We start from the raw sequence: 16,917 nt of genomic DNA, 5'->3' as shown, positions 1-16,917 counted from the left end.
TACTATTTTCTGAGGCTTTTGCCTCAGTGGCAGAGTTCTCCCCTTCCATGCAGAAGACAAAGGCCCAATTCTCAGCCAATGCAACTCATGCACAGTCACTGTCTGTCTGTCAGTAGAGGCTTACATTGCTATGATACTGAATAGGTTTCAGCAGAATTTTCACACTAACCAGCCAATAAAAACTCTAAGGATTCCAACATCAGATTCCCAATCATGGAGATGGCTCAAGACTGAGCAACATTATGTCCCACTGGGCATGGGGTCACCATGAGTCAGAGGGGACTCAACAACAGCTAACAACAATCATGAAAAATTTCTTCCTTGGATCTTCATATAGTGGATTTTATATGATATAACATACTCCTTCATCAACAATACCTCCAATAATAAATATAACAACCCAAGAAAGGAGTTTGAATTAAAATCATATACCAAGACTTTACAAAATATACATAGTTTGTTCCCACCCTGTATCAGGATTTAAGGAAGAGAGGGTAGACCAGAGCATGCAAATTTAAAAAGTTTCTTTGGGTAATTTTGATGTTCACAACTAAAAACCCGTGCACTAAGGGATTCACAAAATACCACATTAATAAACTTGCATTCAACAGACGGGAATGGAAAAATGTTAGGGTAACATATATAGAAGTAAAGTTTGCTGAGCTTTTGTGTCATCTTAAAAAAACTGAGTCACAATTCTCGTGTGCCAGAAAGCACAATCTTTAGCAATAATTCAATATACACTATAGCAATAAAATCAAAGTCATTTCAATTATATAAAAGCTCATGTATGTGAGCCACGTTATGGTCTTTGTCACATATTCTTTTGTCGTCGTCCTTTATACGATTCTGTAAAAATATTAAAAACCCCTATTAGCTTAAAGGCCAGTACGAGCACAGGCCAAAGTCTGTAAACCTTTGTGGTAGATTGTAATACAAAAACTTAACACAGCAGTAAACAAATAAATCTGTATTCTTGATTTAGCTGAAAAATCCAGCACATTTGCTACTATCTAAAAATTGAAATACAAATGCAAACAAGATGGTTACTATATCCTCATCCCAGAATGATGCAGAACTGAAAGGCCTGAGCATTTCATCTGAAATTCTGAATTGTGAACCAATAAATATTCTCACTAAATTTGATTCAGATTTAATTTTTACTATTACTATTATTTCACAGTTTTTCTATATAAACTTAAGAAAAATATTATCTAAAAGCACTAAAAATTTTTAAAAATCCTGAACAAGTATAATATGGTTTCTTACTTACTGGGTGATTTGCTGAGGTTCATCTTGTCCACAGGTTTTGCTAGTTTGGGCTTCTTGATAAAGGTTCCACCGGGCTTATTAAATGGCTGGATCATTTTTCTCTTTATTCCTCTTGCAGCACCAACTGCTACATTAGTGGGTTTGTTTTGATAATCAATTACAATTCCAGGTCTATGAACGTTTCCAAAATCTCCCATATGCTGTAAATTTGTCAAATCAAGAAATATTAGCATATTTTCCAAAGTTAAAGTAAGAATATTAAATTTATTTTATCAACCTAATTTTCATCTGAGAATTCCCAGAATACAACTTTAGTTTTACATGTCCACTCTGAATAAACACATTGAAAAACTCTTTTTACTGTTACATAACTCAAATCCAGTTAATTCCAGTAGAGCAAATATGGATATTTTCTACATTTTTTTTATTTTTACAATTCAAAAATACTTGAGATCATAAAGAACATATGTGCCTGACAGAGTATTACCACTTGTACAACTCTCTGACAACTCCTCTTCAGAGTTCCTAATTGACCTTAAAAGAAATCTTTATTTTACTAAAACCTGGCTTAAAACTAAGATACAAAGAAGACCGTATCTGTAGTTTAAAGTAAAAAAAAAAAAAAAGAATCTGAAATCGTTTAGGATTTCTCCCTGTTGAAAAAGGGATAAGAAGGCTAGATGGAACATTAGCATGAAATAGGAGAGTTAAAGCATAACCATGCATCAACTTCCAAGACACACTTCAGATTAAAGAATTGCATCTGACGTTCCATTCCCATTCTTACCTATAGAAACATACTCTGACCCAAAGTCCAAGAAGCAAAAGTATACAGACGAAGAGTCATGCAACCAGGCGACTCTTTGTGTCCCTTCAACTTCTCGTCATTAACAAAATCCACTACACCAAGAGGCCACATGTCCACAGTAATTTATTCTAACCTTACTTTTAGAAGATAAAGATTGAGGAGTAATCTGAAGAGAAGGATCCAGTGGGAATTGTACAAGTGAAGATTAAAAAAGAAGGTCCTTATCAGTTCATCTACTTCATTAACAAGAGAAAAGAAAGAAAAATCCCATTCAGACTAGTGAATACAAAGTAAAGAATTATCTGTTTTATTATCATGAAAACAAAATTTATTTGAAGTCTCATTAGGAAAAAAGCCTTTGCCTGAAATAATATACAGAATGGAAAATCTTTTCCAAACTTTTAAACAGGGATGGGTTTTCAATTTCTAAGTCCAAGTCTACTGCCCCAACAATTTTTGATAAACCTACAATTATAAAGTATGGTGGAAGCAACATGTCAGTTGCTTACATTTGGGTAGGTACACCTATCTCACCTACAGATCTTAACAAGTAAGTTTCCAGGTAATACATATAGTCACAACAGAAAAATCTTTATTAACTATCCATTAAAGGTGCAATGCATTTTACGTAAGTAAAGATGAACTGTTATAAATGCAAAATTTCCACACAAGTATAACCAACTACACTGATGAACAGACAAAAAAACGTGTGCTCAACTACATTTTTATCAGAAGTACTCTCCTCTGTAAAGAGAATCTTAAGAGCCATTGACTTAAAAAATAAAAATAAAAAATCTTACATTGTAACAAAGATACAATATTCTTTATATTATCGAACTACATAATAACCCCACAATCTACATACACTCAGTAGGTAAAATTTCTTATCAATCAAGTTACTTACGGACACAGGACATAATCATTCCACTAAATAGCCCCTGATATTAAACACTTGCAAACTAGTATGTTTAAGCGATGATTTACAAAAACATTACTTCCTAGGAAGAGGCCAAAAACATGTTTGTGCAAGGAGAAAATTATTCCTCAAAAGTAAAGTTAGTGGCACAAGGGAAAATAAAACAATCTACAATAGGACATAATGTAAGAGGGTGAGTTAGCAAAATCAAACTGAACAAATCATTCTGCAACCTACTATACACATCAACTTCATAATCCTGTAAACATGGTTCAACTACCCTGAACTATCACCAACTTTTACTGTCTTGTGTTTAATGTGAAATATGGAGCTTTGAAGAAATTCTAGTTGCCATAGTTTAGCAGCAAAGTGTGAACATTTTATCATACATTGCACCTTTAACCTACTCAAAGCTCACAGGGTTCAGTTACCTTTTACAATAATCCAAGAACTGTCCCACCAGCAAAACTGCTAGTGTTCACAAGGAAAAATGCAACTCCTTTTAACCCCTTTTAGACCAAACCTAATATCCACACCTTTTCAGTAAAGGGAGATTTGGCAAAACTTCATGAACAATCATCTCACACTGCCACTTACTTTCTGAGGTACCAGAAAAACTTTTTGTCAACCTAAAAATTATGTTTATGACTCAGATTTTGCTTCAAAATACACTGGGATAAACAGTGCTTATTCTAGTTGTAAACCATGGTCTTGAAAGGGTTTAAAAGAGTGACTAGTGAAAAGAATCTGAAAAGATTCTGTTGTACTTACTCCTCGGCCTCGGCCTCTGCCTGTTGATGGTCCTCCAAAAGCATCATAGTTTCTGCTTCCAAACGTATTTTCAGGATAAGCAGGCGTTCCTCTCCCCCGAGAGCCTACAGGCGCAGGCTTCATATGGGGTGAAGAAAAACTGCTGTAGGAAGAGTAATTCTCTCTTCCTCTGTCCTCCATAAACCCAGGCCTCAATTTTGAACGGGAGTAAGGTGCTTCCCAGCTAGACCCGCCCTGGTTTCTACCTCCGAAAGAGTCAAGGCTATTCCGGTAGGAGCTGTCATATCGACCACCATAACTACCTCCGAAGCGGCTTTGTTCGGGTTCATTATAACCATAGCCAGATCTGTACAGATCTCGCCCACCCAGAGAAGACCTGGAGTCGTAAGACTCATAAGGTCCAAACCTGGAAAAGTTGCACAGTGAGGGAAAAAACAAAAGTAAGCTTACTAGTGTTAGACAATTCAAAAGACAAATTATCAGTTGACATTTTATCAACTAAAATTCATTTATACCATACTGGTTTGCACAGTTCTAATGCTATTGACGCTTGATTAGGGCTGGGCAGTTCAACATGTGACCAGATAGAAAGCTATCTGAGTCAGTTTCTGAATAGGAATTGAGTTTAATAAACCTTAGTTTAAAAATCTGCCTTTTAGCAGCTTTTCTATTTAATTACAAAGAAAGTATTTGTCCGTCATTATTTAAGCCCAGCCCTAGTCTTGGAAAAAATCATTTGCTAAAGTTTATAAGCTACTGAAATGTTCTTTTGAATCCATCTCCAGTATTAAAATATAAAATATTTACGACAGTTTGGCTTTCAATTGGGACACGAATTGAAGACTACACAGATGTAGGCTATTTGTGTCACGAACAAATCCTTTTGCATCCCAAATAATCTGTATCATGAAATTGCTTCATTGCACGTGTAGTTGTCAGAATTTGGGGAATTATCTCTGGTTATAAAATTAGACAAACTGCCAAACTTTGGTCAATGTCAATAATCAATCCTCAATTACTTTTCACGTGTAACTAGTAATTCTAACAAATCTAGATGGATAAACACAAAATAAAACATAAAAGTAAAAGATCACCAACATACATCCTCTGCATATAAATTTTCAAGGCAGATGACAAAGAATATATTTTATAATGTCCTTAATTATTTGAAACATTATTTCCTGACAGGAAATTACATAAAACTGTTCTTTACAAAGGAGCACACTGTCTCCTCATGGTTATATAGAGTCAACAAAAGAAACAAATCATCTTGTTTCTCACAAATCCAAAACATGAATTACAAAACTTGCTTAATATCTTACAAGAGTTTTATAAAGGCCCACATTACACAAGAAATATAAGCAACACCATCTACAGAAAGTTTATATACATTACATTTACAATGTAATATGGCAATTAAAGCATTTAAATTTGTATTAATTCAATTATTTACAGATTACTAAATAGAAGGCTCTATTTACTTCTGAATCCTAGTAACCATATAAAAATCATCACTCTTTCCAACTACAGTGTTAAAAATATCTATCACATAAGTAACACTGGTGTAAATGTTAATTTTAGTTTTTCTCTATCTTAAACCATAGTGGCAACACTTGAAACATAAGGAAAGTAAGCATCATCCAGTCCATCGTTAAGGAATCCAGAGCCTTCAATTTACTGAACAAGGAAGGGCGTTGGCTTCAAAGATCTGCTAACTACCGTCACTCATAGTAAAAAGACTGTTTGTGCCTCAAAAAGTAGACCTCCTTTGCCTGAAATATGGTCAACTCTAAAGCCTGTAACTGTTCAACTAAAGTTTAAGCTTTACAAAATACCAACAATGAAATATAAATGCAATCTGAACTTTAATAGTGCACTAAAATAAGCAATGGTATATTATTTGTGGTATAAGGCTCCTAGCCTAGAACACGTTTTGGTATAAGCAATACGTGCCAATAAATAACCTAGATATGATTTAAAGAAAAGAATTATTTTATTATTATTACAATATGCCCTTCCATCTCACTTTAAATTTAAAAGAATACCTATCTTAAATGTCTCTTAAAAACTGGACTTTATATTAGACTGATTCAATTAAACCCCTTACAGTCAAAAACGCTTTACATACTGTACATTTAGAAAAAAATTTTGTTTTTTAAAAAAAGGTTCATAGATAATATTTTCATGTCATTTGGTCAGGACATTCTGATTGATAAGGAGCTAAAAGAAGTTTAAAAGAAAAAAAAAAACACAAAAGTTCACGTCTAAAAACTGAATTTTTTCCTTTATCTGCAGTTTTACTAAAATGTCAGCAATTTTAAGATAATTTTTACACCCATTAACACCTTCAAACACTTAAGATGATTATTGATTACCAAATAGTGAAGTTAAAGTATCATAACATGCCTAAGTACTTTAATTAAAATAATATATCCAGAATGTTATAGTTGTCTAATTATTTGGCCAAGCGATTAAGCAATTTACCTGCTACCCCCACCACCACCACCGTGATTGTCCATGCCATATGACTGGTTTAGGTAGGAATCCATGGATCTTTGACCCCCATAGGATCCATGGCCATAGTCACGATCCATCCCTATAAGAGTTTAAAAACAAAAAAATTAAATGATGCTCACCTCTACTGGCACTCAAAAGAATTATTTTTAGATAAATATCCTTTAATGCCAGACCTCCATAAGATCCAGGGCCATAATCACGATCCATTCCTAAAAGAGAGCCAATAAAAAGGACATGTAAATATACCACTCTCTTCAGGAATCTTTGCATAAAACATCTAGATAGTCAAATCTATCTTCTGAGATAATTATTTATCATTAATATTCAGGTTAAACTCATACTAGACAATTAAAGGAAAAACACAGGTGATAATCTACCAAACAACCAGATTTGCCTACACAATTTGCTTTCAAAGAAAAGCATATTACTAATTAAAAAGTTCTAAATTAGAATTATTTTCAATTTAACCAATATCTATTTGACAAGGGATGACTTTAAGAATTCCAACTCATAGCAATCCTGCACTCCATCGGGTTTCCAAGACTGTAAATCTAGCAGGTAGTGGATTTAAATCACTGTACCACCAGGGCTCCTTGTAACTGTTATAAATACATAAACAAGACTGCTATGAGATAGAGCCAACTCAATGACAACTAGTAACAGTAAGTATTAGGTACTGTAAAGTACAAAAGATAATTAACATAATCCCTATTCTCAAGAATAGTCAGCATTTCATAATGAAAATTTTCATTAGTACTGTTTTCTGCATCTACCAAACAAACCAAACCCAACCCAATGCCATTAAGTTGATTCCGAATCATAGCGACCCCCACTGGGTTTCCGAGGCAGTAAATCTTTACAGAAGTAGATTGCCCAGTATTGCTTCTACGGAGTGTCTGGTAGGTTTGAACTACCAACCTTCTGGTTAGCAGTCAGATGCCTTAGGCACTGTGCTACCAGAGCTCCCTTAACTCTCAAAATGTAAATTAAAAAAAAAAAATCAGAAGCAGTCATTTTCAAATAGCCAAGTTCATAGTAACTGAAATAGAGATTTCTAAAAAGGAAAATCACAATTTAATGCCAATCTGTGATACTGACTGTAAATAAGGAGGATTCAACAAATATTTAAATCCTCAAATACTTTGGATAAAGGAAATGAATGTGAATCCTAGCAATGTAAACACTACAATAAGGATACCAAGTGTATTTGACTGCACTGGAATTCTTCTGATATTCTAACCTCTAACATGGAAAACAAATACAAGAGGTAACAAAATGAATTTGTCGTACTTTTATGCAAATAACACACACATCATATGGGTTCTCCAAACCAAGCAATTACTTCATTAATTTCCTGTGCATGCTTTTTGTATGTTATATGCATGTGTGCATTATATGTGAAAATATGGCACTATGTTTATAAAAGTGAAAAATAAAAATAAAAACCATTTAAAGGGTGTTTTCTATAAATTCCTTTAAAATCCTTCATTACTACCCTCCTCAAATTTATGAATAAATACAATAGTATACACAGCAAACACCTTAATTCTTAAAAAAAAAAGTTTTTTAACTTAAAATGCTACATTTTACTTGTAGTCATTTAAAGCTTTCTAGCCCTAATGACAACTACTTTAAAAAAATGCTACTTGGAATCTTGTCATTTTATACTTGTCAATTTTACACATTTTACACTTAAAAATCATAAAATTCAATATTTTTACTTTTACAGATTCAGGAACCAGTACCTAAAGAGAAAAAATGTGTCCATAGTCCCATAGGTATTCTCTTCTCCAGCCTCATGCTGTTTCCATTACATTAACAACTCTTCTCCTATCACTCTAAATATCTACCAGTTGAAGTCTTTTCATCTTTTAAACTCAAATATTTATCAGCTGAATACTGTATCTTTTTCTAATTAGCAATAGAAGTCTGTGGCTCTTATATGATGGTCAGAATTTGATTTTTATTGATGTTGAATACACTCTAGAGCAAGAGTTCTCAAAAAAAAAAAAAAAGGTCTACTGACCATGGGGATTGCCAGGACTCTTTTACCATGGTCCAAAAGGTCAAAACTATTTTCACAAATAATACCAAGACATCATTTCCCTTTTCCACTGGGTTGACAGTTGCACGTAAAGTACAAATAGGTAATACTGCTGGTGCTTTAGCATGAATCGAGGCTATGGCATCAACATCACACATTATTTAAAGAACTATCAATTTTATTTAAATCGTCATCCTTAAGTACACATCTTTTTACTATTACTAATGAAACTGGTAGTATAAATACAGCAATTCTGCTGCGTAACAAAATAAAATTGTCTCCAAGAAGTGTTTGTGTGACTGGTTTGTGAATTAAACTGGCCACTTTTTACAAGGAATACATTTTTTTTTTCCTAGAAAGACTGACAAACTGTGGTTTTCAGAATTTGGTATCTGGCAGACACTTCCTCAAAAAAGAACAACGTGAACCTGTCACTTCAAGGAAAGCAACTGACATTCTTTGCTGCCAATGATAAAATTTGAGCTTTCAAGAGAAAATCAGAATTTGGAAAACTTGTACCTATCATCCTGAGCTTGCCATCTTCCCAATACTTAAAAGATTTTTCTTATAAGACTGGTGGTGGTATTAACGAATGTGATTTTTTTCATACTATACAAAACCTGTCATTATTTGGATAGTCTGCATAACTCAATAAAATAGCATCTCCCAAATGTTCAATGTTTGATATTATATACAGGATCATGCATAAGGAGCTGTGGTGGTGCAGTATAAGGTATTTGACTGCTAACCAGAAGGTTGGCAATTCAAATCCACCAGCTACTCCGTGGAAAAAAGACTGGACAATCTACTTCCGTAAATATATACTGCCTTGGAAACCCAATGGGGGTCACCATGTGTCGGAATCGACTTGATGGCAATGGGTTTGGTTTGGTTTTGGTTTTATAGGATCAGGCATGGTGAAAAAAGATCCATTCAAAGTGCAAGACCAATGAATTTTAATGTAACAAGAGTACAAAAAGCATATCAAAATACAAAAATTATTAACGAGCTACTTTATGTACAGCACATGTGGCTAGTGGCTACCATAATGGACAACACAGTTTTAAACTAATAGTCATTTGTCTTTAGAGCTGGGAAGTGTATAATTTAATTTACACTCCTATCTCTCATACAGGGGGCCATTTTGAGATTAAAAGTTTCCTCCTCCACCTAAAAAAAGTGCTTTTCCTTTAAGGCCTCACATTAAAAAATAATCTTATATGTGGGTTGTCAGGTAAACAAAGTACAGTCTTATTGTCTGTTACTTCCACTAAGTTCTCTTTAGAGTTATCAATGGCTGCCTTTATAATAAATACTTTAGTTTTTCTATTCAGTGTGTTTTTTTAATTTCTCTATGGAGTCATAAAAGTGCTAAATTTATTGAACACTTACCATGTACCAGGCACTGTAGGGTACATAAAATTTAATAAAGATATTTTTACACAGCAATGATTTTGGTTTACTCTTCATAATATTGTTATTACTTAGCTAAAAAGCTAAAGAAGCCTTTAGAGTGTATACAAACAGTATAGTTATAGGAATATGAATGCTCTAAGATGACTGCTTGTTTATATATAAACACTCTTCCCAAGTTATCAAAATGAATTTTAAAATATTTTTAAAAATAAAACTATAAAAAGAAACAGTTTACTATTAAGTGAGGAAGTTATTTCACTCAGAAAAATAAAACTGTCAATGATTAAATCAAATCTCTTCTATCTCTTTAATATAAAAACTCTATAAATGTTAAAATTCATTCATGATTAAATTACAAGGAAGAGCTGTGGAACAATTAAGGGAAAAACTGACTCGTGATAACTAGCAATGTGACACGAACTCCTGAATGGAACCACTTTTTGCCACCTCCATACTACTAGCAGCACTATGGTCTAGGCCACCATCATCTCTCACCTAGATTAATGCCTACCAGGTGATTTTCCTTCTAAGTTTTACTTCATTCAGTCTACTTTGAAACCAAAACCAGAATTAAAAAAAAAAAAAGCCTGTTAAAATCACACCCAATGCTCAATACCCTCTAATGGCTTCCCATCTTATCCAAGTAAAATCAAATCCTTGAAATAATGTATATGGCTTTACGCCAGTGGTTCTTAACCCAGGAGACATAAAGTAATGTCTACAACAATTTTTGGTTGTCACAACTGGGGAACAGGAGCTACTGGAATACAGTAAGTAGAGGCCAGGGATGCTACTAAACATCCTACAATGCACAGGACGTGTATGCCCCCTAAACAAAGAATTACCCAGTGCAAAATCTGCTGAAGTTGAGAAACCCTGCCCTGTATGACTAATCCACTTCACCACCTTTTAACTTCATCATCTACCATCCTCCCACCACTTACCTGTTCACCACTCCAGCCAATACTAAGCCCCTTGCTGTTTCTCAAATACAAGCACACGCGTATTTTTACACTTGTTGCTCCCTCTGACTGGAAGGTTCTTTCCCTGTAGTTGCACTGCTCACTCTCTCAAACTTTCAGGTTTTTTAGTAGCTTCCCATCGATAAGCAAAGTACCTTTGATTTTCAATGCCTTCTGGCTACATCTCATCATCTAACCAAGTGATGCGATTCCAACTCATAGTGACCCTATCTACAGGATGGAATAGAACTGCCTCATAGGGTTTCAAAAGCTGTAAATCTTTACAGAAGCAGAAGGTATCATCATTTTCCTACAGAGCAGCTGGTGGGTTGGATTCGAACTGACCACCCACCTTTTGGTTAAAGTAGTCCAATGCTTTAACCACAGTACTACCAGAGCTCCTTTCATCACTCTAACCTCCTCTTAAAGACTGCTAAGCAAAGATTATCTGCTCTAGTTAAGCCTAGTCTCTCTGAAACAGTGTACTCAGCTCTACCTTTGTTCCAGCTGTTCTCCCTACCTTAAGTATTTTTTTTTCCAATTCACTGTTTATATAAGAAAATAGACACAAAGCAAGAAAGAAACACAGTCATTGGAAATATAAATCCATTCTAAGAAATGGAGGAAATTTGTATGACATATTTTCCAATGCCTTCTATTTATTTTAGTCTCTGGAAAACACATTGCTAACAATGAAGTATACTGTTGGAATTATGTTAGCTTCATTTGGCATCTACATTTCTTTTATTTCCTAAAACCTTTCTCTAGATAACATCATCACCTGCAATCTGACTTTCCTTAAATCTACGTTCAGTGTCACCTTCTTGTTGATTCCTTCCTCAGTTACTGTTTTAAAAATTACAGCGCACATACACTTGTTTCCCTTTTTTTGCGTTATTTTTCTCCACAGCAATCATGACCATCTTCTTTATCTTGTTTACTACTTGCTCTCACTAGACTATAAACTCCATAGGGCAGGATAATTGTTAATTTTGTTCACCGTTATTATTCTCAGCTCCTAAAATATCTGATACACAGCAAACACTCAAAAATATTTAAATGAATGAAATCAAATTATATCCATAAAATTAAGTTTCTCATCTGTAAAATGTAGATAATAATCCAGACCTCAGTGTAATCAAGTAGTGCTCTTTAGATGTAATCTAAAAAATTGTATTTCACAACATACACAGCCAGGGACCATGTGTCCTGAGATTAAGATTCAAGAGGTCTAGGGTTTGAACTGAAAAAGATATACTCTAAAAAAGCTTCCAAAGGGATTCTAAAAATCACCCCTAGATGAAAACCATTAAACTTAATACATTACTAAAAATCTTAATATTAATGACAGATTTCTAGAGATGTTTTTGCAACATTATACATTATTAAGGAAATAAACTTCTGATATTAAATCCAACTCTTCAGTAAACCCTAGGAGAGACCACTGCCTTCTATCTTTCCAAATCGCTCTCTTTGGTAACAGTACTGGTCCCAGCCAATCCAACTTAATATCCTAGATTCATTTTTACATGAGTTTTCTTATTTTCTATTACTAGTCCTGTAAGTTCTATGAGTTTTTTCCTGCAAGTTCTACAGAAACTAGTTTCTCTAGGGAACTTAAATATTTATCAGTATTGTCATCTCCCAAATTGAGAGTCTTAAATCCTTACACCTAAATTTATGAAATAGTTTTCTAGATAATTTCCGAGCTTTAAATCTAACCTATCTATGGATGCAAACTGAATTTCCTTTGGTAGTTTTACCATATTACTCTCCTGCTCAAAAATATAAATGGCTCCATTTCTTCAGCATTCCTTCAATATATATTGACTACTTCTTATATGTTGAGCCATTTTTATCTCACATCAAATGTAAAGTTTCTCTAAATCCTTAGAGATGATAAATAGAAATTAATATACCTGTAAAATGGTCTTCTTTATCTCCGAGGACATTTGCTTAGTTTTATTTCGTAAATATATCACAACTAACTTTCTTCTGCACAACACTGATTTCTTTGGGAGTCAGTATATTTAATGTCACTCCCTCCTATCTTTTATATAATGCTTTTTTTATTAATTTTTTATTATGATTTTGGTGCAGGTGTACAAAGCAGATTCATTTTACACTCAACAGTTCATACACATTTTGCTTCATGACACTGATTACAACCTCCACAATGGAAAAGCTCTTCCTACTACCTCCCAGTGGTTAGCCCTTCCCCGTGTCCTTCTTACCTATTCATTCCTGTCTGTTTAGCTCCCCCCCCCCAATCAAATGCTGTCCTTCCAATCTCTCACAGTTGACTGTTCTAAGAAGTACATTTCCCTGGAATAGCTGTTTAGCTTGTAGGCCTATCTACTGCTTGATTGAGAGCTAACTCATGGGAGTGAGTCCAATTCTAGGTGCAAAAGATAATCTGAGGCCAGTCTCTATCTAATCTGTAATTCTGGTTTTATGCCTTTGAATTCTGTCCCATATAATGCTTTTTTTAAAAAAAAAAAAAAAAAACCTGTTTGTTCCGTGTCACTTCTGTATTAAATCGTATCTGGCAGGGCCTTAAGTTTTTTAACTATTAAAATAATACCCAATTATATGCTGCATACCTCTCATGATTTCATATAATTCTGTAGTCACAGTTCTAACGTGTTTATGTAAATAATCAGGCTTCCTTATGTACTCCTCTAGATAGCTTTCTATACTAACTCATTCCAATGCACTGAGGCAAAGGACTTAAAAAAAAAAAAAAAGTCAAAATGTATCAGTAGAAAAAATACAGAACCAAGCCAATAATCTATTTGACCTGTATTACTCAGTATCAAAATCTTTAATCAACAAAAAGAACTCAGCCAGTTTCTTGTAATCCTTCTTTCAGAATGTAATCAGGGACCCTTGGAATAAAGCAATCCAAATAAACCAGACAACAGTCAAAAGACCAGGATTACTAGTGAAACTCCCAAGATTATGGCCTCAAGTCACTCTTCAGGCCTGCAATTGAACTCATTCCCCTGGCTTCAACTTCCCCAACAACAGATAAGCCTATGAGCTGAACACCTACACCTGGGAGATGCTCACCTTAGAACAATCAACCATGAGGAAAAAAAATATACAAGGGTCAAACTAATCAAAATTACTCCTAACTTTTCTGGATCTCAAATTTCCAATGCAAATATTATATATGTTGTTGTTGTTGTTGTTACGTGCCGTCGAGTCGGCCCCGACTCATAGCGATCCCTCCTTGGGTTTCCGAGGCAGTATCACTATGGAAGTAGGATTGCCCAACCTTCCTTCCGAGGAGTGGCTGGTGGGTTTGAACCGCCAGCCGTCTGGTTAGCAGGCACTATGCTACCAGAGCTCCCAAATATTATATATAGTATAACATATTTAACAGTGAGAAGTAATAGGTTAAGTGGCAAAACAATGACCGAAATAAGAAGGAACTACTTTTTTACATTTACATTATTATTAAGGATGTGAAAAGAGCTAAAATACATTCCCTCACCAAATTTAAGAATAAATGAAAGAAAATACTTACCATTAAAGCCCTGATAAGTATTTCTGCAAGCAGAGTGTGTGTAATCTATGAAGACACATGTAACAGAAAAGAATTAGTGCAGTAATTATCATATCCAAAATTATATATGCACTTATTTTAAAAATATGTAACTTTCAAATGTCATTAACTCAATTATCTAGAAAAAGAAAATACAAAATTATAATTAATACTCCATTTGAGGAAACATCTCGTTTCTTCACCACATCCCCAAATAGCAGTTTCATCATTCAAACTGGTCATCTAAAGACTAGCTGACAACGTCTGACATACAGTAACAGCTAAAAATGAGGGGACCCAGTACAGACAGAGACAACTGATAATCAATAATAAAATTTTTTCAAAAGTTTAACATTTCTTTTACCACTTAATTTGTCCTCTAGAAATGTCAAGATCTTTGCTGAGAAATGCCTTAGAGTTTGTGTGTGTGTGTGTGTATACACCTGTGCTGTCTCCATTTAAGATGCAGTACAGCTGTAAACCTCACATATATTATATGTACACATATATTGCCAATCTCCTTGTCAAAACTAATTCTTATAAAGGATTTAATTTTCCAAATAAATACTGAAGAAAAAAAGAGGAAACACAGTAATCATTTGGATACAACAAAACCCCACTACACTACACAAGATTAGATTTAGCTACATTGTTAGTCCAATTCCATCTCCCAAATACAGCAGTGGGGCTAGGGATGGGCAGCGAGAGGGAGTATTTCTGACAGGGTTCAGAATTTATCACTGACACTATTTAGCACTGTAGGCACACAATAATAAAAGCAGACATACTGAATTGTATTATTGTTTTTTTCAATTATCTACAGACAACGGATTCACTTATTGTCCAGGGGGAGGGGAGGGCGGGGAGGAGAAGAGATAACTAGCTCCCATTACCCCCAATCCCTTTACAGTCTGCTTTCCTTAGGTATTATCAGTCCCGTGATCACAACGTCCAATGAAAACAGTGTTTCTAAAGTTCACTCTTAACTCTGACCACTTCAAATATTTAAAGTTTAAACGTATCTATATCAAAACGATCAAAGTCCAACTAAAACAAACAAGAACAGAGAGTGTATTACTGCTAACAACTGAACTTCTTACTTCAAAAGTAACTTCAAAGTACTCACAAAAGGATTATTCCAATACTCCTACGCTTAGATCTGGCAGCTTTAACTCCCTGTTGCATAAAATTAAAACCAAACACAAATGATAAATAGAAGAAAGATCATTTAGTAAGACTCACATGCTGAGATCACATCTCATTCAAAGTTAAATTGTTCTGGGGGAGGTTAGAGGCTTTACAAGATATTTAGCGAATTTAGTTTTATTTAGAAATGTTTGGTTACTCAGAATTAAATCCAGTTTAATCATTCAAACCTTTTCTGAAATCTCTCTAATGCTGTCACTACACATGATTTTAGTTTGACACCATTTCCTATAAAAGTTGAGCAAGCTTAGAAGGGAGGGGAAGACCAAGTCCATTTACTTTGTGAGCCTGTGAAATGGTTTAAAGAGCTGGTGTGAGAAATGACTGAAAGGCAGTGCTAATCAGTAAGTCCAGCACAGTCGGCTGCGTACGGGTCTTAATTTGAAGGACATTTCCTGCTTACTGTGCAAGAATTCAGACCAACCTAAGTCCCACCCATACACGATCCATAGGAAAACATTTCGGGTCACGTAAATACCTGAAATTAGGGATTAAAGAACAGGTAAATTTGGTAGATAAATATCCCAGTTTGCTAACCAAAAATATCTTGTTTTCCATTTTGTACATAAACCCGTCTATACCTATTTACAGACACTCTTCAAACGTCTCTTAAACTGAGAAAACCAGAAATATCATGTGGCCAAGCCTTTGAAATGTGGCAAGACGTAATCTGTAGCTGATTTTTAACTAAATGGATAATCCGGGTCGCTCCTGTGGGGAGAATGCGAGATACGGTGGAGAAGGCCCCACACCTCGGCTCTCTACCCGAGACTAGGAAGTTGGTGTGTGTGTGGGGGGGGTAATTTCCACACTCGGCCGCCAGGGCGAGTCCGGGCACAGAGACCCGAGGCCCTCGCGCTTCTGGGAGCGTCCTTCCCCGCACCGAGGTCGGCACTGAACTCCACCGCCCGGCCCGCAGCCGGCGCCGGGCAGGCCACAAATCTGGACGCGGAGTTCCCACAAGAGGCCGACCCAGAGAGCTAAGCCCGCAGCGGGCGGGCGGCCTCAGGCCTGCAGAACAAAGCCCACGCGGCCATTTTGAGACGTTTAACAGACCCCCGGTGCAGGCCAGCCCGCTCTTGCCTGGCACAGCGACCAGCCAAAGGGCACGCTTACCGTCCTCGAAGTCCATGGCGAAAGCTCGGAGCCGACAGCCTCAGCGACGCTGGGCTGAGCTCTGGCGGGTTGGTAGTGCCTTCAAACCGCGGTCCCACACGACGAGTGCCGACGAACGAAAGCGACACTACGAGCCCGGGAGCCACAGGCCACTGCGAGGCTGGAGAGGAGGAGCCGACCGGCGCTTCCAGCCGCCGTAGCGCAGCCTACCATTGGCTGACGCGGCTTGGTGGGCGGGCTTTCGCGTGGAGGCGGGAAGCTGGGTGCCTGTCACTCTTCCGGGTTTCAGGAGCCTCAGAGGAGGAAAGAAAAGTAAAGGAACAGCAAAGGTAGCGGGAA

General features: G+C 35.8%; 1 protein-coding gene across 1 annotated transcript in view; it reads right to left on the bottom strand.

Annotated features, from left to right (window-relative positions):
• The window catches only part of ZNF326 (zinc finger protein 326), a 43,499-nt gene extending 26,905 nt beyond the window's left edge, over positions 1-16,594 (bottom strand). Inside the window, exons 1-7 of the mRNA XM_042782828.1 lie at positions 16,579-16,594; positions 16,228-16,473; positions 14,239-14,283; positions 6,458-6,493; positions 6,252-6,363; positions 3,768-4,173; positions 1,274-1,472 (exon numbers count right to left, since the gene is read on the bottom strand). Coding sequence (XP_042638762.1) covers positions 1,274-1,472; positions 3,768-4,173; positions 6,252-6,363; positions 6,458-6,493; positions 14,239-14,283; positions 16,228-16,473; positions 16,579-16,594 — 1,060 coding nt within the window. The remainder of the gene's footprint in view (positions 1-1,273; positions 1,473-3,767; positions 4,174-6,251; positions 6,364-6,457; positions 6,494-14,238; positions 14,284-16,227; positions 16,474-16,578) is intronic.
• Between the last annotated feature and the right edge of the window lie 323 nt (positions 16,595-16,917).

This window comes from Orycteropus afer, unplaced genomic scaffold, assembly GCF_000298275.1.
Source record: "Orycteropus afer afer isolate SDZICR_OR568_19922 unplaced genomic scaffold, OryAfe1.0 scaffold00482, whole genome shotgun sequence".
NCBI classification, from domain to species: Eukaryota; Metazoa; Chordata; class Mammalia; order Tubulidentata; family Orycteropodidae; genus Orycteropus; species Orycteropus afer.
This window is presented reverse-complemented; position numbering and strand designations above follow the sequence as displayed.